Below are 19,937 nucleotides of genomic sequence, written 5' to 3' on the forward strand. Positions count from 1 at the left end.
CAAGATTTACCAAGTTGTTGAGAAAATATCCACTTAACTTGAAGAAATTTATACAGTTCGAAGATTTAAAAAACTTGACAATACATTTGCAATAAATAGACTTCCTTTAATAGCCTGGAAGGCCTAAAAAAAAAAGAAAAACTTATCTTGAAGCTAAATTTTGTGTTATTATTTATAATACGAAAAAGAAAACTTATTAATTCCTATGAATAAACATTTTTGTTTTAAAGATACAGTAAAGATGCATAAAAACCCAAAGATGAAATGCTCAGGGGATGGATTTAAGTTCTACTTCTAAGAATTATAATTACCCCAGTGTAAAACGTCATGATTTTAAAGCAAGGAACTTTAAAGAATTAGCAAGGACTACTCTGCCAGAGGGGTTATGAAAGGAGAGAAAACCTGATCTTAATCAAAGATCTCAGAGACCTATAAATAGAAACAGGTGTCCAAATCAAAGACAGAGAAAGACCCCAAATGAGAACCATCCCTAAGGACACATGCTCTGATCTGGGGATTGTTAAGGGAGCTGAGAAAGTAGCAACTGTGGGAAACGTGCATTAAGAATAGGAAGCATACCTCCACGTCGTATCCCTACTACTCTCTCAAGCAGGTAAAGAATTCCTGCTGGAGGGACAGGGGACCTTTAACTCAAAAAAGGAAAGAGAAAAAAAAAAAAGCTAAGAGTTTTATGGAAGCTGAAATAAAAACAACTCTTCCTTTCCTCTGATTTCTTCTTTTAAAGGGTCAGGGGAAATGGTCATCAGTCTAAGCTTTTAAGGCGTAGTTCTTCAAAGATGACGGGAATCACTCATCGGCTTGGAAAATCATTGTAATTACTGTTATTAAGTGTTTAAGAATCCACAGGGACACACAGTATTGTCCGCAGGGCACCAAAAAGCTATAATCTGTCACGGCACCCTGACCCTGGAACCCTGGCGTCCTGCACATTGGAAATAGCTGCATTTTTTGCCACCCAACAGGAATCGCTAATGCAAGAAAGCCTGCCCTCCTCTGCCCGAAATCTCCTGAGTGCTGAAAGGTATTAGGTTTGTAGCAAACACGGTAAAAATGATCATCAATAACAGCTAAAGCATGGTCCTCTAGGTTTCACAAAGGTTGTCAGACCCCCATCATCGAATGTTCATTTGCAAAATAGGAATTTGGGAGGCTGTGAAAACAAATACACGCAGGCATAGTTAAGCAGCTACCACACATTTATAAAGAGTGTCAACAAGGATGATGAAGCACTTCTCAAATTATAATGTAATTATGGAGAAATGTGATTTGAATTAAAAAATTCAATTTTTTCCCACCACTCTTCTGATACCTAACTACAACCATTTCAATCCTGAGAAAAATACCTGGAAAGACCGACTAGCCTTTTGGCTGGTGGCTGGATTAAAAAAATCTTAGTGTGTGTCCTAGTTGCAGCCTAATGCCTGGTGCATAATGTGCGCTCAGAAAAGTATCTTCGCATGGGTGGCAGAGGGATATAAGGAAAGGGGCAACCCAGAAACCTGGCTCCTGTATTCTTCAAGAGTCAGAGTGATTTTTCTAGAATAAAGATTTCTCTGGCCCGTATAAATTCTTCCACTCAAAGCTTCTGACTGGCACAGATCCGCTTCTGTCTTGGAAAGAGGGGCCCCCATTCACCAGGTTCACGCAGAAGCACGGCTATCTGTTCAAGGCCTTTCTGTCACTCCCCATGTGGGCTCAGAGCTTCCCTGCTTCAGACATGAGTCCACACGCACGCACACACGTACGCACACACACACACACACACACATGCACGCGGCTCTCTTGCGGAGCCCTCCATCTCTCCCCCTAACACTTGGTTAACCCCTACTCATCCCTCAGGTCTCAGTTTAAATACTGTTTTCTCAGAGGGGCCCTTCCCTAGCCCTGTTATTCTTCCTCGTGGGCTATTATTCTTTATAGTCACAGTAACTGTCACAGTTTTAATTATATATTTATCAGGTAATTATTTGCCTAATATCTGTATCCTGTCACAAAAACTTTAAACTCCATGGAGACAAGAAGCGTTATCTATTTTGTTTGGCAATTATCATCTCACTGCCGGTGCCCAGCACATAAAAGACAATAAATACTTGTTCGAAGAGCGCTAACGGGGAAAGCGGTTCTCACTTACAGCAAGTGTCCTACGCGCCAGGTACGCTCTAGGTTGCTTACAGGGCGTCACAGCACTTAATCCTCCAAAAGGGTTACCCCCGTATCCCGGTCCCCGTTACTCCCCAAAGTGGCTGCTGATGACCCAAACGCATCCCATGGCCGCCTGATACGCAAGCACACTGGGCAGTTTCAATGAAGCAGTTGCAGTTCCCACAAACGTAGTGCCCATCTCACTACTTACCCTTCTGCCTAGGATCTGGTTGATGGCTGCACTTTCTTTCAGCGTACACTCGGCCACGACATTTGCTCTCATTTCTTTCATGTATAACATAAAAGCATTCAGAGGCTTCTTAATGTGAGGTCTTTTGGGCTCCTGCTCCTTTCTCTGTTCATGCTGAGGCTTCCTGAAAGGTGGACGGGGCGGTGTGGGGGAGGGGGGGAGGAGGAGGAAGAGACGGGAGGAGAGCAGCAGAGCATCTGTTTACATCACTAGTCAAACTTGGGCTGGGACAGCCCTAGGCTCAGCCCTCAGACACCATCAACTTAGAAGAGCAGCTCTTTGTGAGTATCACCTGGTTTGAGAATGTTCACGGGGAGCTAAAGAAGTGTCAACACGAAGTGCAAATGGGGGTGCACAGCTGCTTCACTTAGGGCCCTGCGGCTGAGCTCCTCAGGAAAAGCAGAGCCTACAGTGTAAGTGGTCATTCTTCTTTCAGAAGTGAGGTTCTTAACTTTTGGGGTGTCAAGAGCCACTTTGAGAAGCTAATAAAACTTCAGACTTTCTCCCCCAAACAAATGCATGCTGGCTTTGCCCACATTTGCAGGGGTTTTATGGACTGTCTCATGCTTCTGGCCACCCCATCCTCTTGTCCCAGTCTGCAAACCTATGTTAAGAAACTCAGTTCCTAATCTCTTCAAGGTATTTAGCCCACAGTAACAGCCTGAGACAATCCTGGGCATTGTTCACCCCTTTCCCTGGACTTCTGTGCTTTCAAAGCCTCAAAACAGAGAAACTGCGTCCTGGGTGGGCACCAAACTCTCAGACCATTTCAGGTACCACCAGGGACTGGTGCCCGACAATCAGATCCAACTGAAATCGGGCAGTAAGCGGCTACATAGCTCAAGATTACTCAGTGCCTGTGCTCTGAAGATTGCTCCATTTGGGTGAGGTTCTCTTGATCTTTAGAGGTCTGTGCTCTTTTGCAATCTTAGAATCAAAATCAGCTGGCAATGAGAATCAGGCCATTAAAAGCCCCCAGGAAGCAGACCTACACCTGATGTCCATAGTAAACGAGAGGGGAAGGTCCAGCAGCAGTGAGGAAGAAACTGTGTTTACAACCTCAGTGTCTCCTGGCACTCACAGGTGAGACCTCGTGCATACTTACACGTGCATCAGGTCACCGTCAGTGTGGGGGTGCTCCTGCTTGACCTGAGGTGTCACAATAGCTGGATGAGGGATGCCAGTTGTGTGGGGACCAGGTGGACCAGGAATCATGTGATGGGAAAACCTAAAAAAAGGAAAGAGAAAAAACAATATGTACTAGTGGCTACTGTAGCAAAAGCTAGATGGAATTTTGAAAAACCCACTAACAGTTATACATAGGAGTATGAACCATAAATTAGAGTAGGCTGATAATTTCTTTCCTTTCTGTATTCAGGTGGAAAATATTTATAATTATTCCCTGTATAACAACTTTTTCCTCCCAAACTGATAGTAGAACCTAGCATTTGTCCTGGGATGGCTCTAGGCCATAGGATTAAAAAAAATATTGAGTCATTTTTTTTGCAAAGCAGTTTTCAAACAATTTCAGTAAGAACAATAACATTGGAAATATAACACTTAAGATTTAGCTTTTCAAAGATTTTTAAATAAAAGCTAAAGAAATCACATTTAAAAACCTCTGCCTTTATTCCCAATCAAACCATCACAATGAGAGTCTTCTCATGTTGTTGGCTTCTTTCCTGATACTAGAATAATTGAGAAAATAAGGGACAGGAAGGTATTTTTCAGTCCCCAATTTAATAAGGTTGCTCTCAGCTTCATCCAGAGTAATTTTCTACACAGAGAGAATGTTTGAGAGATCTAGCCTTATGGAAAACTGATAACAAAATTAAGGAAAGGGTTTAATCAAAGGGAAGAATACATTCAGTTCCACATCAAGGTAAGAAGTACACAGGCTAAACAAAGGCTTTTTCCCCGAGAACGCTTGCAGGGCATAAAAAACATCTTAAAATATCCACCACCATCCAACACAAAGGAGGGAAACTGCCATGCAAGACAAATAAAATAAATAAAGGCCACTTTCAACAAGCGCTTTGGATAAATTTGGGTCTGCTTTAGAAATCTTTGCTTTTCAAACTATTTTAAAGTAAACAATTCAACAAGAACAACATTCTCAGGTCTTTCATCACAGCCTGTACAATTTATTCCTTCATCTGGGAAGGAAAGAAGGAACTCTGCTTGGATATGTAATATTTCAGGAACAAATTTTTAAAAATTAAGGTGGCATGGTAAAAACACAAATATTTGATCAAGTAATAATGTTTTGCTAAATGCACCATTTGCAAAAATACATGATGCCTGCAAGAAACTCCTGTCATCACATGGCTCTTACACTGTTAAAAAGTGTAAAAACATATTTGGGGGGAAGGATATTAATTTCATACCCTCCCAATTTGCTTGATTTACAATTTGCCGAACAAATAATGTTTTTTTAAAAAGCTGAAATTCACCACAGGAACTGCGAATTTCATACCTACATAAAAAGTAAAGATTCACAACCAGTTACTAACCCAAAAGCTTGGCTTCCGGAACAATGCTGCCCCTGGGAAAAGCGACATGGAACACAGATGCTACACCACAATGTGTGTACATCAAGCACAGGCACAGAAGCCATCCTCTCCAGAAGCAAGCGTCACACAGAGCAGGGTGGCCGCAGACCTCCCAGAGCTTCGCGGGCACTGTGTCCCCAACAGGGCCTGATTCACACACTAGGGAACCCCCCCCCCCAAACAAGGCCTGAGGGCCTGTCAGCACTGTTCTTTCTCTTCTGACAGCCTTGGTCCAGGAAGGCTCTAGACTACCTGGGCATTTTCAAATACTGTCACACTGAACTGATACAACTCTCCTTAGAGAAAGAAAATGATGGAACTCGGACCAAGCCAGTCTTTATCTTCCCCCTTACCACACCCCCCGTATATTTTGAGTAAAACAAGCTCTTATGATGTCCACCTTTGGGACTTTCCCATCCTGCAGCCTGGTCCTCTGGAGGCACAGTTTCCCGCGTGGCTGAGTCCATCCCCCTGGCGGGTGTGGCGGGTGCTCGCAGGTGGGGGGCAGAGTGCGGCTCCCACCCAGGAATCTCTAGGACACCTAGCGTGGGAGCCAGGCACGCTGCACAGACAGGCGCGTGGCTGAGCTGTGCACCCTCCTAGCCGACCAAGAGGCAAGCAGAGGCGCACAAGATGCAAGCGCAGGAGGAGCAACTCGTCCTGGGTGCCCAGTTTCCACCTCTACCTACCTGGACATGGAAGTGTCGACTGACAGTGAGGATGGGTAGGGTTGCCTGAATCCTCCCGTGATGGGATATACAGGCTGACCTTGCCTGAGGTCACAGAAGAAAGGAACCCATCAATGACAAAACACGAGCAACCGACCAGCAGTAAGAGTTTGACAAGGGCAGAAGAGGGAGGTATTCAAATAGCATTTTCATTACAGACCACAGCGTTTCTTCAGTTACCCAGTCGCACCCCTTCCTTACCCTCTGCCCAATCAAAGTGTCGTTTGCACCGAAGAAAATCGCCCGCCCGCAACTTTAAAAACAAACCCGTCCATGAATCACCCGTTATATCCCTTCCCCTCTTCCAGCCCCATTAATGCTTTGAACAAAGTAGGCACGTAACAAGTGTTTATTAACTGTAACTGAACCCTGAGAATGGTGAAATATGCCTTTCAAAGAAGGTGAGTGGATTCTTTATCAGAATCTTTGACAATTTCAGGAAATAGAAGGAAGGAAATAAAACTTCATTTTTATATAGAAATGAACAAATACTTTTTAAAAAAACACTGCACTCCCTCCCCATGTGCCCATGTTAGAGACAAAAAATAAGGGATCAATTCGTTCGAGTTATTCTCTCACTGAAAAGTCCACCTCTCCCTGTTTTCCCACATCTCACATCTTCACCTAGTCCTGATTTCCAGCAACAGCTGGCACAGCACAGCGCAGCATCCTTGCCCCTCAGTAGCTAAGTTCAGACAGAATGACTGATGTGGATTCAGCATGGATGCACAATCAGGTACATTCAAACAGTTATTGCCTAAGAGATCTAATACTACAGCGGGTGAGTTGACATTTCCATGGCAGGATGACCCTTTCTTGCTGAAGAAAAGATAATGTGAGGATGTCAAGGTAGGGAGATGGGGGCAATGACCTGGGGCCTGAGGGACAGAGAGACAGCTGAAGAAAGGAAAGAAAGCTTTTGCCAAAGTTGGAGCACTGTTTCCCTGGGGTGCTGTGGGGAGGGGAGGGGAGGGGAGGGGAGGGGAGGGGAGGGGAGGGGAGGGGAGGGGAGGGGAGGGGAGGGGAGGGGAGGGGAGGGGAGGGGAGGGGAGGGGAGGGGAGGGGAGGGGCGGCGAAGGCACAGGAGCCAGAGCAGGGAAAGGGGCGTGCTCACAATAAAATGATGAAAACAGGTTACACTCTATGAAATGATTCTTTCTTCCTAAGAGGTATTTCCTTTCCTTTACCTTTACAGTTTAGAAAACTTTGAAGGCAACAGTTAAGAATTTTTTTAGAAATAACAAAGAGCAATTAGATTCTGGAAAAGAAAAAAGCCCAAATGTTAGTTTTTTACTTCTCTGTACTCAAGCTGGAACTTACTTTATTAAAATTCAAAAGATGCCTTTTTGTGTTTTTAAATTTCTATCTGTCATTTACCTCACTTGCCATTTATAAGCAAAGATAGTATATAGATATTCAGTGTGTCTAAGTTTCCTTCAAATATATGTTTTCATAAAAACCCAGAAAAGAAAACCACACTGAGCACTTTGTACAGGCACAGCTCATGCCCAAAGCCACAAATTGAATCCATAAAACTAGAAGCTTCAAAGCAAACGCTACAGTCATTTTCTACACATATAAGCAAATGGATTCAATCCATTTCAAAGTCTGTATGTTTTTTAATCTTTTAAATTAAAAGGAAATAAAGTTAGCACCTTGTTTGTTGTTGTACAATTCCCTCAGCTCCACAAGGGTTATCATTCATAAAGCTAACTGCCAAGGATGGCAAGTAGGAGAACATTGTTTGAATGCCTGGCTGACGTTTGCAGGAAGGATCTTACCAGCCAAGAGGTGGGGTAATCTGTCCAACTCCACCCGGAGACAGTGGGTAAAAGGTAGGGATCTCAGGAGCGGGAGGATGTCTGGACATGCCTGTTAAAAAGAGCGGAGAGGCAGAATGTTCAGATTCGTAGTACATTTGAATCTTATGGCAATAGAAAGGAAATAAAATGCTTTATGCCATTACTTCTTAAGGTCTAGACTGAAACAGCATTTATTTGTCAGATCCATTTAACAGAAGTCAGTTTGGTATCTCTTCTCAAGATTTCAACATCTGAGAAAACAGGTTTTAAAATAGTCCATCTTGAGGAATTCCTGAAAGAGTAAATATACTGCTAATAAAAGTCATCAAAATAAGACTTTTAAATGATTTAGTTTGCCCACATTGTTTCACTTGGGTTAAGAAAATGGTAGACAATTGTTTTTGTGTAGAATGGAAAATGAGAGCCCTTCGTAAGTAGATGGCCTGCCGTGGTGCTCAAGGATTAGGTAAATTGCCACTTTCATATTTTTATTGGCTCCCTTATGGACACACAGATTTGGGAAATGTGATACCTCAGAGAATCAAAGATTAATTAGGAATCATCTTTAGCCCCATAATGGTCACACTTGATATGATTCATTTGGTCTCTGCCACTTCAGCTCCAACTAAGCTCTTCAAGTTGAGTCCTCTGGGCTCCAAGGTCAAGCTGTTCTGGATTAGTTGTATTCCACAGAAAATGAGAGTGCCACCAAATTGTTTCCTGAGCCCACACTCCCTAGAGTACACTGTCCTATAACTGTAAAAACCACCTAAAGATTATACCTAATCCTAGTCCCAAATGACATCTCTGTTTATATCATACCTTGGGTACAGATAAGGAGTGAGACATGCATAAAAATGCAAAATATTAAAACTTAGATTCAATGTATTTGGGGGAAAGTGAGTGATTTCTGAATAGAAAAAAGCCACAATGATTTCTTTATACAGCTAATCTGACTTTATAAGGTCATTTCCATATATAAACACATATTCCCAAGTTGAAGACTTAGAAGATGCAGTATGTGGAATTGAGTGAGCACCTGGAAGATGCTCTTTATGTATTCTGCTTTTTTTACTGTTTAAATTGATTGAGTTCCATTTGAATCTTAAGATACTGAAGGCCTTAAGCATATGGGAATAATTTAAGAAGGCTGCCTTCAAAGTTTATATTAATTTTTAAAAATATATCATTATTGATTTCAGAGAGAGGAAGGGAAGAGAGAGACAGAAACTTCAGTGATGAGTCATTGATTGGCTGCGTCCTGCACGCCCCCGACTGGAGATCAAGCCCGCAACCCGGGCATGTGCCCTGACGGGGAATCGAACCTCGATCTCCTGGCTCCTAGGTCGATGCTCAGCCACTGAGCCACGCCCGGCCAGGCCGAAGTTGATATTAATTTGACTTTGAAGTTAGGACAAACTATTTCTCAATTTTTGCAGGAAGTAGGTGGGACAGAGAAGGGGCTTTAATCTCTCCCTCAACAGACACCTTGCCTGTTTTTACATAATCATCTCATGTTTTGCCATTTTTGAAAGAATGTTTTAAAAATCTCCTTTTTGTGCCTACATGTACTGCTTCTTTTGGTTACAGGAGACCCTAAATTTCATACCTTGGATATTATTCTTGGGTCTGGGGAGGTTTGAACAGCAGGGGTGATCCTACGGGAGCCTACAGTGGTGATATGTGACATCAGAATCACTGGGCAGTTTCTCTGCTGGCCACCGCTCTCACCTGAGATTCATAAACCCTCCCCAAACCTCAGAGTCTGCAGAGGGACTGCTCAGTTTTGGAAAAAAACACACAGACCCCCCAGACCAACTGAGAAGGACTTTGGAAACTTTGTAAAAATACGAACTTGAAAGTCATGGTCAGAGGTGAGAGACTACCTGAATTGTCTACTTTAATCCCTTTGTCAGAGAGGTGAAGTGACCGAGTCCCCTCAAAATAATGGTTTGTCCTGGGCTCTTCTCACTGGGACACAGAGAAGTAACTTGCTTACAATCACGGCCCTCAGCAAACAAGCTTAAAACTTTGCTGCCCATGCTAGTCCACATTCCGAATGTGCTTAGAACACATCGCGGACCCTGTGTAGGGTGATTCAGCAGAACAATATACAAACTAGCTGGATTTGGTTTTACTGCTCTGAAGGAGGAAGGAAAAAGCTAACATTTACACAGCACCCGCTACATGCTACTTCCCATGCTAGTCATTCAATTTGACTGTTTCTATTAAAATTCCACTCATACTTCAAATACCCCTTTCCCATGGAATACTCTCCAACTTTTACAGCTCTGAGAAATCTTTCTTCTTTGAATCTACAAGATTTTATTTGTACTTTTTACGTGGTACTAAAGATGTTCTTCATTTTGTTTTATAGTTAGTTTGTGCAAATGATTTCCTGCATGAGTTTAAATAGAGCTTGGAAAAAAGAAACCATGTTTTACCAATCAATGTATCAAACCATGGTTGTCTCCACAGGAGGCTCTCAATAAATACTTTTGAGTGACTGAACAAATGAACAAGTGGAAAAAAAAGTGTTTAAACAAACCCATTCCCCATGCTGGGTCAACATTATCAACCTTTTTGCAGGTACATACACAGTACATGATAGGACTGAAGTCATTACGTGAGCAGAAAGTGGATTTGTGTTTTCTAACTAGCTTACTGTTTTAAGATCCTGTTTCCAAAGATTTCTAGAAGTGTGTGATCCTCTACCAACTGCTGTCTACCGAAGATACCTTTCACATCATTCATTTAATTGGTATTTACTGAACACTTAGTATGTGCTGCAAGCTCTACATAGCATGGCCTTAAAGGTTTTTAAGCTTTTACAAGTAACTTTTATAAATTAGATAAAAATGATTTTGAAGTCAGACTGTATGGATATATTAATTTTGCTACTCAACTGCATATCTTTGAGGAAGTTATTATTCTGTAAAATCAGAATAAAAATGGAATAAGGGTTGTTGTGAAAAATAACTGCATTAATATATGTAATACAGAAAAGTGCTTGGTACACAGTATAAGTGATATGTCTTTGTTGTTATTTATCAGGATACAATGAAGAATACAAAGATATAAGTAGGTATATAAACCCAGCATTTCCTAAAAGCTCTTTCCTTTTAACATTTTTCCCAGACATAATCAGTAGAACAAAATGATTGGCATTATCTTCCTTTCCCATTTCTACACATACACCCTCCACACACACCCCAACACACTGACAGGAAGGTAAAAACTAATATGATTCCTAGTGGGAAATTAACTTAAAGTTATTTCCTTATAAATGAGAACAGGTTCTGATGACAAACAGTTTATGCTTATTGGATGGTTATATCTAGTGTTAGAGTATCCACATGACATTTTTTGTTTGTTTGTTTTTAATAAAGCTAACTAGCCTCCTGGGAACTTTGAAATCAACAACTCTGGCCTCAGCATCATGTTCTAACTAGCTGCGCTACATCATAAAGCCAAAAGATTGTCAGACAGTAGGACAGAAAAGGCGGAAAACCTAGTGAGCTTTTTTACTTACTTTTTTGGTGATGAGTGTACTCAGATGGAATAATATAAATTCAAAATCATGTAAATTTGTTCTTTTCAAACCAAAGTTTACATATCCCCTGAGATACATGGTGATGAGATCTATGAAGTCCAGGACAAAAAGAGATTAAAAAGAGAATCTTTACATTAAAAGCAACACAAAGAGTGTATGGAGTAGAATGCAAAAATAACACAAATTTTTAGGATGAAATAAAGACTTCAAAGATACTGCAAGCAGACAATTTTTGGTCATGCCCACTAGGCCTTCTCTAGTTCTGGAGAGTTTGTTAAAAAGAAAAAAGTGTGAGAAGCAATGATATAATCACAATTAGTAAGGCAAAACAAGGCAGGGTAGCGGTAAGTGATAGAAACAGAAGATACAGCAGAAATGTAATTGGTAGCTGATAATAAACTTGCCTTTTTAAAAAAGTGAACTGCCCTAGAATTAAGAGAAAAACTACTAAACCAATACATCTTATTCTTTTAAATAAGTTAATTCGAAGCGCTGAGAACAGGGCCTAGGACACAGGAAGCACCATGTAACTGTTAAATGAAGAAATAGTTAAAAACTTAATAAAACACACTGTTGGGTTCTTTTTGTTAATAGCTTGTTTGAGTTTTTACAACTATGTTTAACTGTCACCTACAGGTTTGTGGTTCCCAGGTGTGTCTCTAGCTCAGGCCTTGCTCTGAAACTGGGATGTTTAAACTGCCTACCTCGAGTGTGTCTCCCTTCAGATAACTCAAACTTGCCATAACCAAGGTCATATTCGTGATCTTCCCTCTCAAACTTGGCCATCTTCCTAAAATGCCTTAGTTCCTGTTCTCACCATAAATCCCCAGACCTGTCCTTGGTGTTTCGTATTCTTTGGAGGTCCTTGGTAAAAGGAAGTAGAGAAAGGACTGGACATGAGGACTAAAGTCTGGAAACCTCTGCAAAGATGATTCTCACCTCTAAGTAAAGGTACTTGGGCTCCCCTCAAGTCAAAGTCCAATAATAACTAAGTCCCTAAATAAGTTGCCTATTTTAACCAGGGAGGGAAATGAAGGTGCTAGTATTTAACCTAGACATGCTCACAGTGGTGGTGGAAAAAAACACCCAGTCTCTGAACTCCACTCTTTTTCACAAACTTAATAAATTTTGTTTCCACCACAGGTCAAAGATAGGGCTGGACAAAGGGTGAGGTGCTGAAGATGGCAAATTTTATACCTGTCTGTTCTCTGTGTTCACTTGGTCTTACAGGATCTTTACTTCTCTTGCTCTCTTTTTTATTTTTAAAATATGTTTTTATTGATTTCAGAGAGAGGAAGGAAGAGGGAGAGATAGATAGAAACATCGATGTGAGAGAGAAACATAGATTAGCTGCCTCCTGCACGCCCCCTACAGGGGCTGGAGCCCACAACCTGGCATGTGTCCTGACTGGGAATCGAACTGGTGACCTCCTGGTGCATGGGGCATGGCACACGGTGCATGGGACTACACTTAACCAACTGAGCCACACAGGCCAGAATCTCTCTCTCTCTTTTCAATTACAGTTAACATTCAACACTATATTAGTTTCAGGTATATGGGATCTCTTATTTGAACTCCTAAAGATTCCATTGAGGTCCAAGTGCGTACGTACATGGGAAGAGCACAGGCCACCCGGGAACAAATTTATACTCAAAGTTTGCTCTCAGCCAATGGCACCAGCAGGCTGGGAGAGCGTGAACTCTGTGTCCTGCAGCTAACCACCCCACCCCCATCGGGCGTTTGGCGTTTCGATTTCTCAGACCTCTGTGCAGTGTGCTTTTCTGTAAGTGACACAGAAGGGGAACTGGTAGTCATGTAGAGAGGCAAGTAAGATTCATGTTATGATTCTGCTCTTTATTACTTATATCTAAGTTGGTGCTGGTAAATAACAAAAAGAGGGTAAAGCTTAACAGGGATATAGATGAGACCAAAAGACATCACTAAAGGCTCACAAAGATAACATTTGTAAATAAATTATCTCCTACTTTTTCCCTTTTCTAACTTTTCTTTTAACACTACCATCAACATCTAGTACATGCTGAAACAAATGAGTAACTGTAGGGGGCACCAAGGATTGAATTTTTAGTATATAACATATTGGTTTATATTATGGGTCCTTGATTTTCAGCGCTGTCACTTTGAAAATAATCCTTGTAGATTTTTCGTCTTTTTTTTTTTTTTAGCCTGAAAAATTAAAGAAGCTAAAACAAATTCTTACAGGTTTATAAAAAATTGCTATCAAATAAATTATTCGTCTCCTATAAATGTATTTTGATCCACCAAGTAGCATGGAGCAAAGGCACCTGTAAGGTCACCCAGATGAGACACAGCTCCTTCCTCACTGAAAAAGACCTGGGAAGGCAGGGCTCTCACCTTGTTTAGAGTTGACATCTGATGGGATGTGTGACGGGTGGGATCCTGGAGAAAAGTGCTCGTCGCTGTAAGTGATGAGGGGGGTAAGAGGATGAACCGCATGGGATGGCTGCACCACGGGCACTTTATTCGACTGCAAAGTAACCACAAGGTCAACAGTTAATCATGGATGGCCAGCTCCTGTCTCTTCTCCCAAAGAAAAAGCCACACAATAGCAGGAACTGGGCATCAGCATAACCCAAGAGCCCTCTGCAGACTGGACAGCTGAAATCATCTGCTGTGCTCCTGTAGCTCTTCAGAATCTGTCCATGTTAAATATCCCTCAAATGTATGACTAGCCCTTCAGGAGACTGTCAGTTATTTAACCAGCTCCCCTTTGGAGATTTGGGTTGATTACTAATATTCCATATGATATGAATCTCTGTACATATATATTTACATTCCCTTTTAAATTATTTCTTCAGGTTGAGTCCAACAAAGAGTTATTGGAACAAAACTTATGAATGCTTTATAAGCTCTTTATTCATTACATATGTCTGGCAATAAAAAGGCACTAAATAAAGTATCATTCAATGAACAAATAAATAAATATTGCCAATTTGAAGGGCAAATTTTGAAACAACCCAATAAATATAATGTGCTGTACTGATATTCCCTTAGTTTATAGAATTCATAACTCTATAATTGTACATCTCTAAGATTCATGTTATACCACTTTTAATATTTTATAGCTTTGTCAATCAAACCTGACCATCCATTATACTTTAGCCCTACTCAGTTCATCTTCATGTTCTCTAGTTTCTAGAAATCTTAATTGACAAAAGGAATTTCCAATCTTGAGTTTAACTGCATAATATGAAATATAGCTTGTAAAAACACTTTAAATTGTTAACATCTTATATACTTTTAACATATTTTATCTTATATTTGTTTAAAAATAAATTTATTTAAATCAGAAGTCCAAAGCTACATAACAACACTTTTTAAAGGTACAGGTTATTCATTTGGACTTCACTGATTTCAAATCTGGGATCTTTTTGTTTGGTTAAAATTGAATTCTGTCTCTCTCCCCAAAAGTGCTTACTAAGCAAATCAGTAATATAAACAAGACTCAGACAGTTTAACTTAATTAAGAGAAAGATTTTATAGAAACTCCACACCTCCTCCCCAAAAAAAGAAAGTAAACTCAACACATTTATATACATACAAAGTGTTTCTGATTTTAAACACATATTCTAGTTAATCAGTGCCATGAAGACCTATCTCTATTTGCAAACATTATAGTAATGAGTACCTTGTGAGTTTAGGAGCAATAGGATATGATGAATTCTGAATATTCACTAATTCACTACTGTAGGCATGCCTTCACCACACTTAGTTTGATTTAATGAGATTTTTACTGTACTACAGACTAAAATGCATGTGAAATCTGTTTCTCCAAAGCAAATATCTCTATTTAAAAATCTGAGAAAATGCCTGAAAACTGCCCTGAACAGTAAAAACTGCCTATAATGTAGGTACCTGACTGGTTGCGGGCACTGTAACACACCTGTGTATGGTGGCGGCACTATGACATATATCATTTTGTATTTCATGCTTTTTACAAATTAGGTATAAAAAGTAAGTGCCTCCAACAAGAAGGTCTACCCTCAGGAAAATTAGGAATAATTATCCTAGTAACACTTAATTCTCTTTACACAGCCAGTAATAGTAATTCTCTGTACCCTATCATTACAACCTCCTCCCAACAGAAACTTAAGAAGAAAAAAAAGCAAGGGGGAAAAAAATCACCCGTTTTTAGCAATGATATAATTTCCATACTAGATTTTCCCTGTTTTATAATTATCACTCCTCTCTAATGGCAGAACTTGCGTTGCACATATAGCCCCTGGCACTTATGAAATAGAGCACCATTATCAAAGCCACATGCCTCTTCTCTATATACCTCAACACAGACATCTATGCATATAAATGTGTAAAAGGTTAAAAAAAATGTTCCAATGCTTTTCAAGTGTTAATGATGCAGTCTGCCAAATACACCGACGAGCTTCTTAAATACAAGGAACTGAGAGGAGGCAGGGGGTGGTAGGAGGGTGGGTGCGGGGATGGGAGGGTATTGTTATAAACCCCTTTTCAAATGGAAACAAAAATCCCAACACCCAAATGCTAAAATGAATATATTTCAACCATACTTTAGAATAACAGTTTTGATTTTCATTTCAAACGTCTCATAAGAAGAATAGTTGCCAAACAATCTACAAAGGTATTTTCTGAGGGTGGTTAGAAAGAATAAGCATCGCAGAAGTCTTCTGAGGACATACATATATTTTGCATGCCTCTCCTATTTCCAGAGACACCATCTTAAGGAACTGGCATTAGCAGGCGGCATCTCCATAACGTCTGACCTATCCCTCCAGCCATACAGCTCCGAATCTGGTGCCATGAATTTTTACTAAATTATGCTATCCTTGCTCTCCTCTTAATTTTACGGTTTTCAACACAGATTTGCTTTCCTGTGGGAAGGAGATAAGAAGCCAAGGATTTTAATTTAAGCTCTGGCCTTGTCTTATATTTTGCAAGACGGAGAGCGTACTCGTAGTGTGCTAGAGCCAACAAGGATTATGTCCATTTTTGTGGCCAAATAATAAAAGCAATATGAAATCTCAATAATGTGTGTGAACACAATTCTGAAGTTTATATTTGGCTCCTGCCAGCCACCTGCACTATGCATATAAACAGAACCAGCCTATGCTACACGTCGCTGTCATGGACAAGTGTCCTCCGTCCTAAACATGGGCTCCCCCTGGGAGCACAGGGACTGTCCTTTGACACTATGTGCGCGCACAAGGCAGGAATCCAGGCACTGCCACTCTGAGTGAGTTTTAACACAGACAACACAACCATTCTTAATTCTAGTCCTCAGATCTCCAAATAACAATGTGGCGCATCTTGGGTGGGGCGGAGGGAGGGGGAAGGAGTAACCGAGTGACTACCTAGTCTTTACGAATGTGTGTAACTACATTATAATGTGTGGTTACACATGTGTACGTGGGCCTGTGTGTATATTTAAGCAGCTAAACTGTGCCAAGCACTCTGTTAGCACTGATGGCCAGCACAGACAAGGACTCTCATGCTGCTTCATTTCAGGGGCCTGCCAATGGGGGTGCGGGCACTGGAGGCAACGAACAGATATGTAAACAAGACTACAAGCAAAATCTGAGAAGATGACATCGAATACTATGAATAAAAGAAGCCTGGAGATGGGAGCGTATAGCTAATTACATGCCTTTCAATCATGTTAATGCTATAAGAAACCAACAGTTTAAAACAAAATAGACCCTTAATTTCTAAAACAGGAAACAGAGGTCACAGGGAATGGGTAATCAAGCCATGACTGCTTTCAGCACTTCAACAACACGGGGCTGCTCAGTACACAGCTCCAGGAACACAGGGTCGCTGTGAATACAATGCGAGTGGAAGCCCCTGAGTCACTCAATACAGGGGGGTCAGGTAGTATAGAAACTCCATCCTTTCAGCTCCTGCTCTACGCACCTAGGACCTCACCTGCCAGAATCCCAGTCGCCTGACTCCCATCCTGTGTAATGCTTTTCCCATTACACAGCTCCCAGCTTCCCAATAAGGGAGAGGGAAAGGGAAAAGTCTCTGATTCTTTTTCATTCACAGGGACAGTCAGGTACATTTTAGCTTCCAGTGGAGAAGCACCAGGAATTCCCAATGTTTGCCCTTTGTTTCATTTTGCCAGGGTGACAGCAGGCACAACCACTCCACCTTTATGAGATCGCCAGGAGCCTTGGTCATCCCCCAAATTCCACTGCTGCTCAAAAAGGTGCAGGAACTCAGGTCTAAGCTCCCATGGCAGTAAGTGGCTCAATCAGGCTACAGACCCTGAACTTTTCATTCCAGTTATACTAGTCTTTCATCTCAGGCAGGTGATCAGTCAGGTGTGCAAAGGGAAAATAACAAAGATGGAAAGGGTGGGTACTGGGAAAGGAGTATGAAACACCAAGGACAGACTCTAGAAGACAGCTCTCCCACCTGCACTCGGCACCCACACATTCAGTAGGAAGCCGAAAATCCTTTCCTAAACTTGAAGAACCTCCATCAGGCCATCCTACCCACAAAGCACATCGTATTATAGCAACTAACACCACGTACTTTAGAGTACCTTTGAGACAGGTAAACTGAGGCATGGAGAAGTTAAGCAACTTTCCCAAGGACACAGAGCAAGTAAGTGGCAAAAACCAGGACTCAAAGACATAAAGTCTGGTTCCAGAGGCCACATTCATTACCAGTACACCACGCAGCCTCCCTGGAGAGCCAAGTTCATAAAATCTTGGACACTGAGTTGCCCACCTGGGCTATACATAACGGGCTGTGCATCCATGAAATGACTGTGTGGCCTCTGTCCCAGGCGCAGCAATCCCTTCAGACAAAGAGGCACCTCAGTAGAGCGGTGAGACCTGCAGATTCCACTGCGGCCCTTCTCTCCGCGGCTGGAGAGCATTCCTGGAAGCTAGCATGGCTGCCACCTAGGCTGCTCCCTGCAAGTATGGACCTCTTTGGCATCACAGTCAAAAAAGGCCACACCTTCTGCGGACATGAAGTGGGTGCCCCTTGGGGATCCTGAGAGTTGCCCTCAAAGCAGTGTTCCCAGAAAAGACCCACTCCTCCAGCCGTAACTCAAGCTGTCATGAAATCTGTCAGCCTCTGAGGATGTGGTTCTTTCTGGGAAGGACTAAAGAGTGGTTCAGCTCCCTTCTGGCTAAGGTGTGGGTCTGCTGGTAAGTGGAGTAATTGGGGGAGAAACCTGCTGGCCTGGTAGCTGGTCCCCATTTTGCACATCTCCAGATTGCAACTAACCCCACAGCACAGGCTCCGTCTGTGCATGAAGGTCCTGAGTTCCTTTTCAGCTGGCTGTGGATTTTATCAGCAGTCCTGGCAATCACTGAAGCCAGGGGAATTTTAACACTCCACCAACTTAATGAGACGAGGACTCTCACCTGGCCTCAGCCGTTACAGGGGCATTTAACTTTTTATTACACTCTCAGGAAGTCTGGTACTCGTGAGGTAGAAGCCGTGTGATTTCACGTCGTGCCTGCCCTCCTCCTGTGAGAATCTGAGCTTCCCACACAGAGGAGCAGGTCTGATTCACTCCGAAAGGACATAATGGCCCTTGTGCTAATGAGACCTCCAAAGTAACATTTAGTCCTGGAAACGTTTCCTAAGACTCACCAAAGTTCAACACCTGATTCAGGTCTCATGTGGCTTTCAAATGGGAGACCACCACTGCTTGTGATGCAGGAGCTCTTTTCAGATAACGACGAGGCCCCGGGCTCTGAGGCCTTCCTGAGCAGGAACTGGTCATGTCGCAAGGTTTGCAAAGGACAAATATCCCATGAGTCCAACTCTGGAGGCAAGGTGTCCCAGCATTGGACTCCTGGGATGTTCTCTTAAGAAGGGAAGGAACATGTCACAGGGAAAGGAAGGAATGTGGATGTACATCTAAGTGCCTGTCCTTATTTCTGTGCCTTTGTGGTCTCTGGCAGTCATCCACAGAAGTGGGCAGTGGCACTGTGTTTATAGATGAGAGGGCTGAGTCCTTTTGGACACAGAGCTCGGTAATAACGAGTGAGAGGACTTGTGCTGGCATTGTCTGATACCAAGTCCCTGCTCTTCCCACCCCACACAGCTCACCACTCAGCTCCTCCCTCCGCTTCTGTTCCAAACCACCTCTGTTGCAAGCCAGGTGGAGTGTGGCCTGCCATGAAGCATCTGGACAGAACAACTGACCGCTCAGGGAAGACTGATGTCACTAGCAGGACTACAAACAGATGCTAGAAGAGCTGCTAAAAAGAAAAGGTGTGTACCACCACAATTTACCCAGTTCTCTATAAAGTGATGATTTCCATACATTATCTCATTCAATCCTGAAACCACCCCTAAGTTAGGTGTTAAGATTTCTGTTTTATAGGGAAGAAAACCAAGGTTCTGAGGCGTAAGTAATTTATACAAGATCACACAGATGTTAAGTAGCAGACACAGGATTTGACTCAAGTCAGTGACGCTGAAGTCTATAGCTTGTACCCCTACAGAATTAAAAACAGACAGTCCTGACATCCTCTGATTGCCAAGTGGGAGAGATGAGTAATAATATAGTTTAATATTCAAGTACATGAGCACTGGAGGCAGAGTTCAAATCCCAAACATTTAAATGCCATTTCATTTCTATGCTTAGGTAATTCACGTAATTTTCAGAATCTCAGTTTCCTTATACATAAAATGGGCGAAATATTACCTCACAGGATTAAGGTGAGGATTAATGAGCAAAGCAAATAAAACCTTTAACTCAGGTCCCAGCTCATAATATATGCCCAATAAAATATTTGTGGAATGGATAAAGGAAAGAGGGGGAAAAAAAGAGCCAATAAATAAATTACTCTGCTCACCAACATTCAAATTACTCATCTCTAAGACTAAGTTTTAGAATTTAGAACT

At 41.9% G+C, this 19,937-nt stretch overlaps 1 protein-coding gene across 5 annotated transcripts in view; it reads right to left on the minus strand.

Annotated features, from left to right (window-relative positions):
* Positions 1-19,937, minus strand: part of LEF1 (lymphoid enhancer binding factor 1) — a 108,816-nt gene that overhangs the window by 19,431 nt on the left and 69,448 nt on the right. For 3 of the 5 annotated variants that reach the window (XM_081120953.1, XM_081120955.1, XM_081120956.1), the window contains exons 4-8: positions 13,422-13,554; positions 7,475-7,565; positions 5,655-5,738; positions 3,519-3,641; positions 2,375-2,537 (exon numbers count right to left, since the gene is read on the minus strand). In XM_081120953.1, coding sequence (XP_080977079.1) covers positions 2,375-2,537; positions 3,519-3,641; positions 5,655-5,738; positions 7,475-7,565; positions 13,422-13,554 — 594 coding nt within the window. The remainder of the gene's footprint in view (positions 1-2,374; positions 2,538-3,518; positions 3,642-5,654; positions 5,739-7,474; positions 7,566-13,421; positions 13,555-19,937) is intronic. The other 2 variants (XM_081120954.1, XM_081120957.1) reach the window with 1 other exon arrangement.

Source organism: Miniopterus schreibersii, assembly GCF_964146895.1.
Source record: "Miniopterus schreibersii genome assembly, chromosome: 1".
Taxonomy (NCBI): Eukaryota; Metazoa; Chordata; class Mammalia; order Chiroptera; family Miniopteridae; genus Miniopterus; species Miniopterus schreibersii.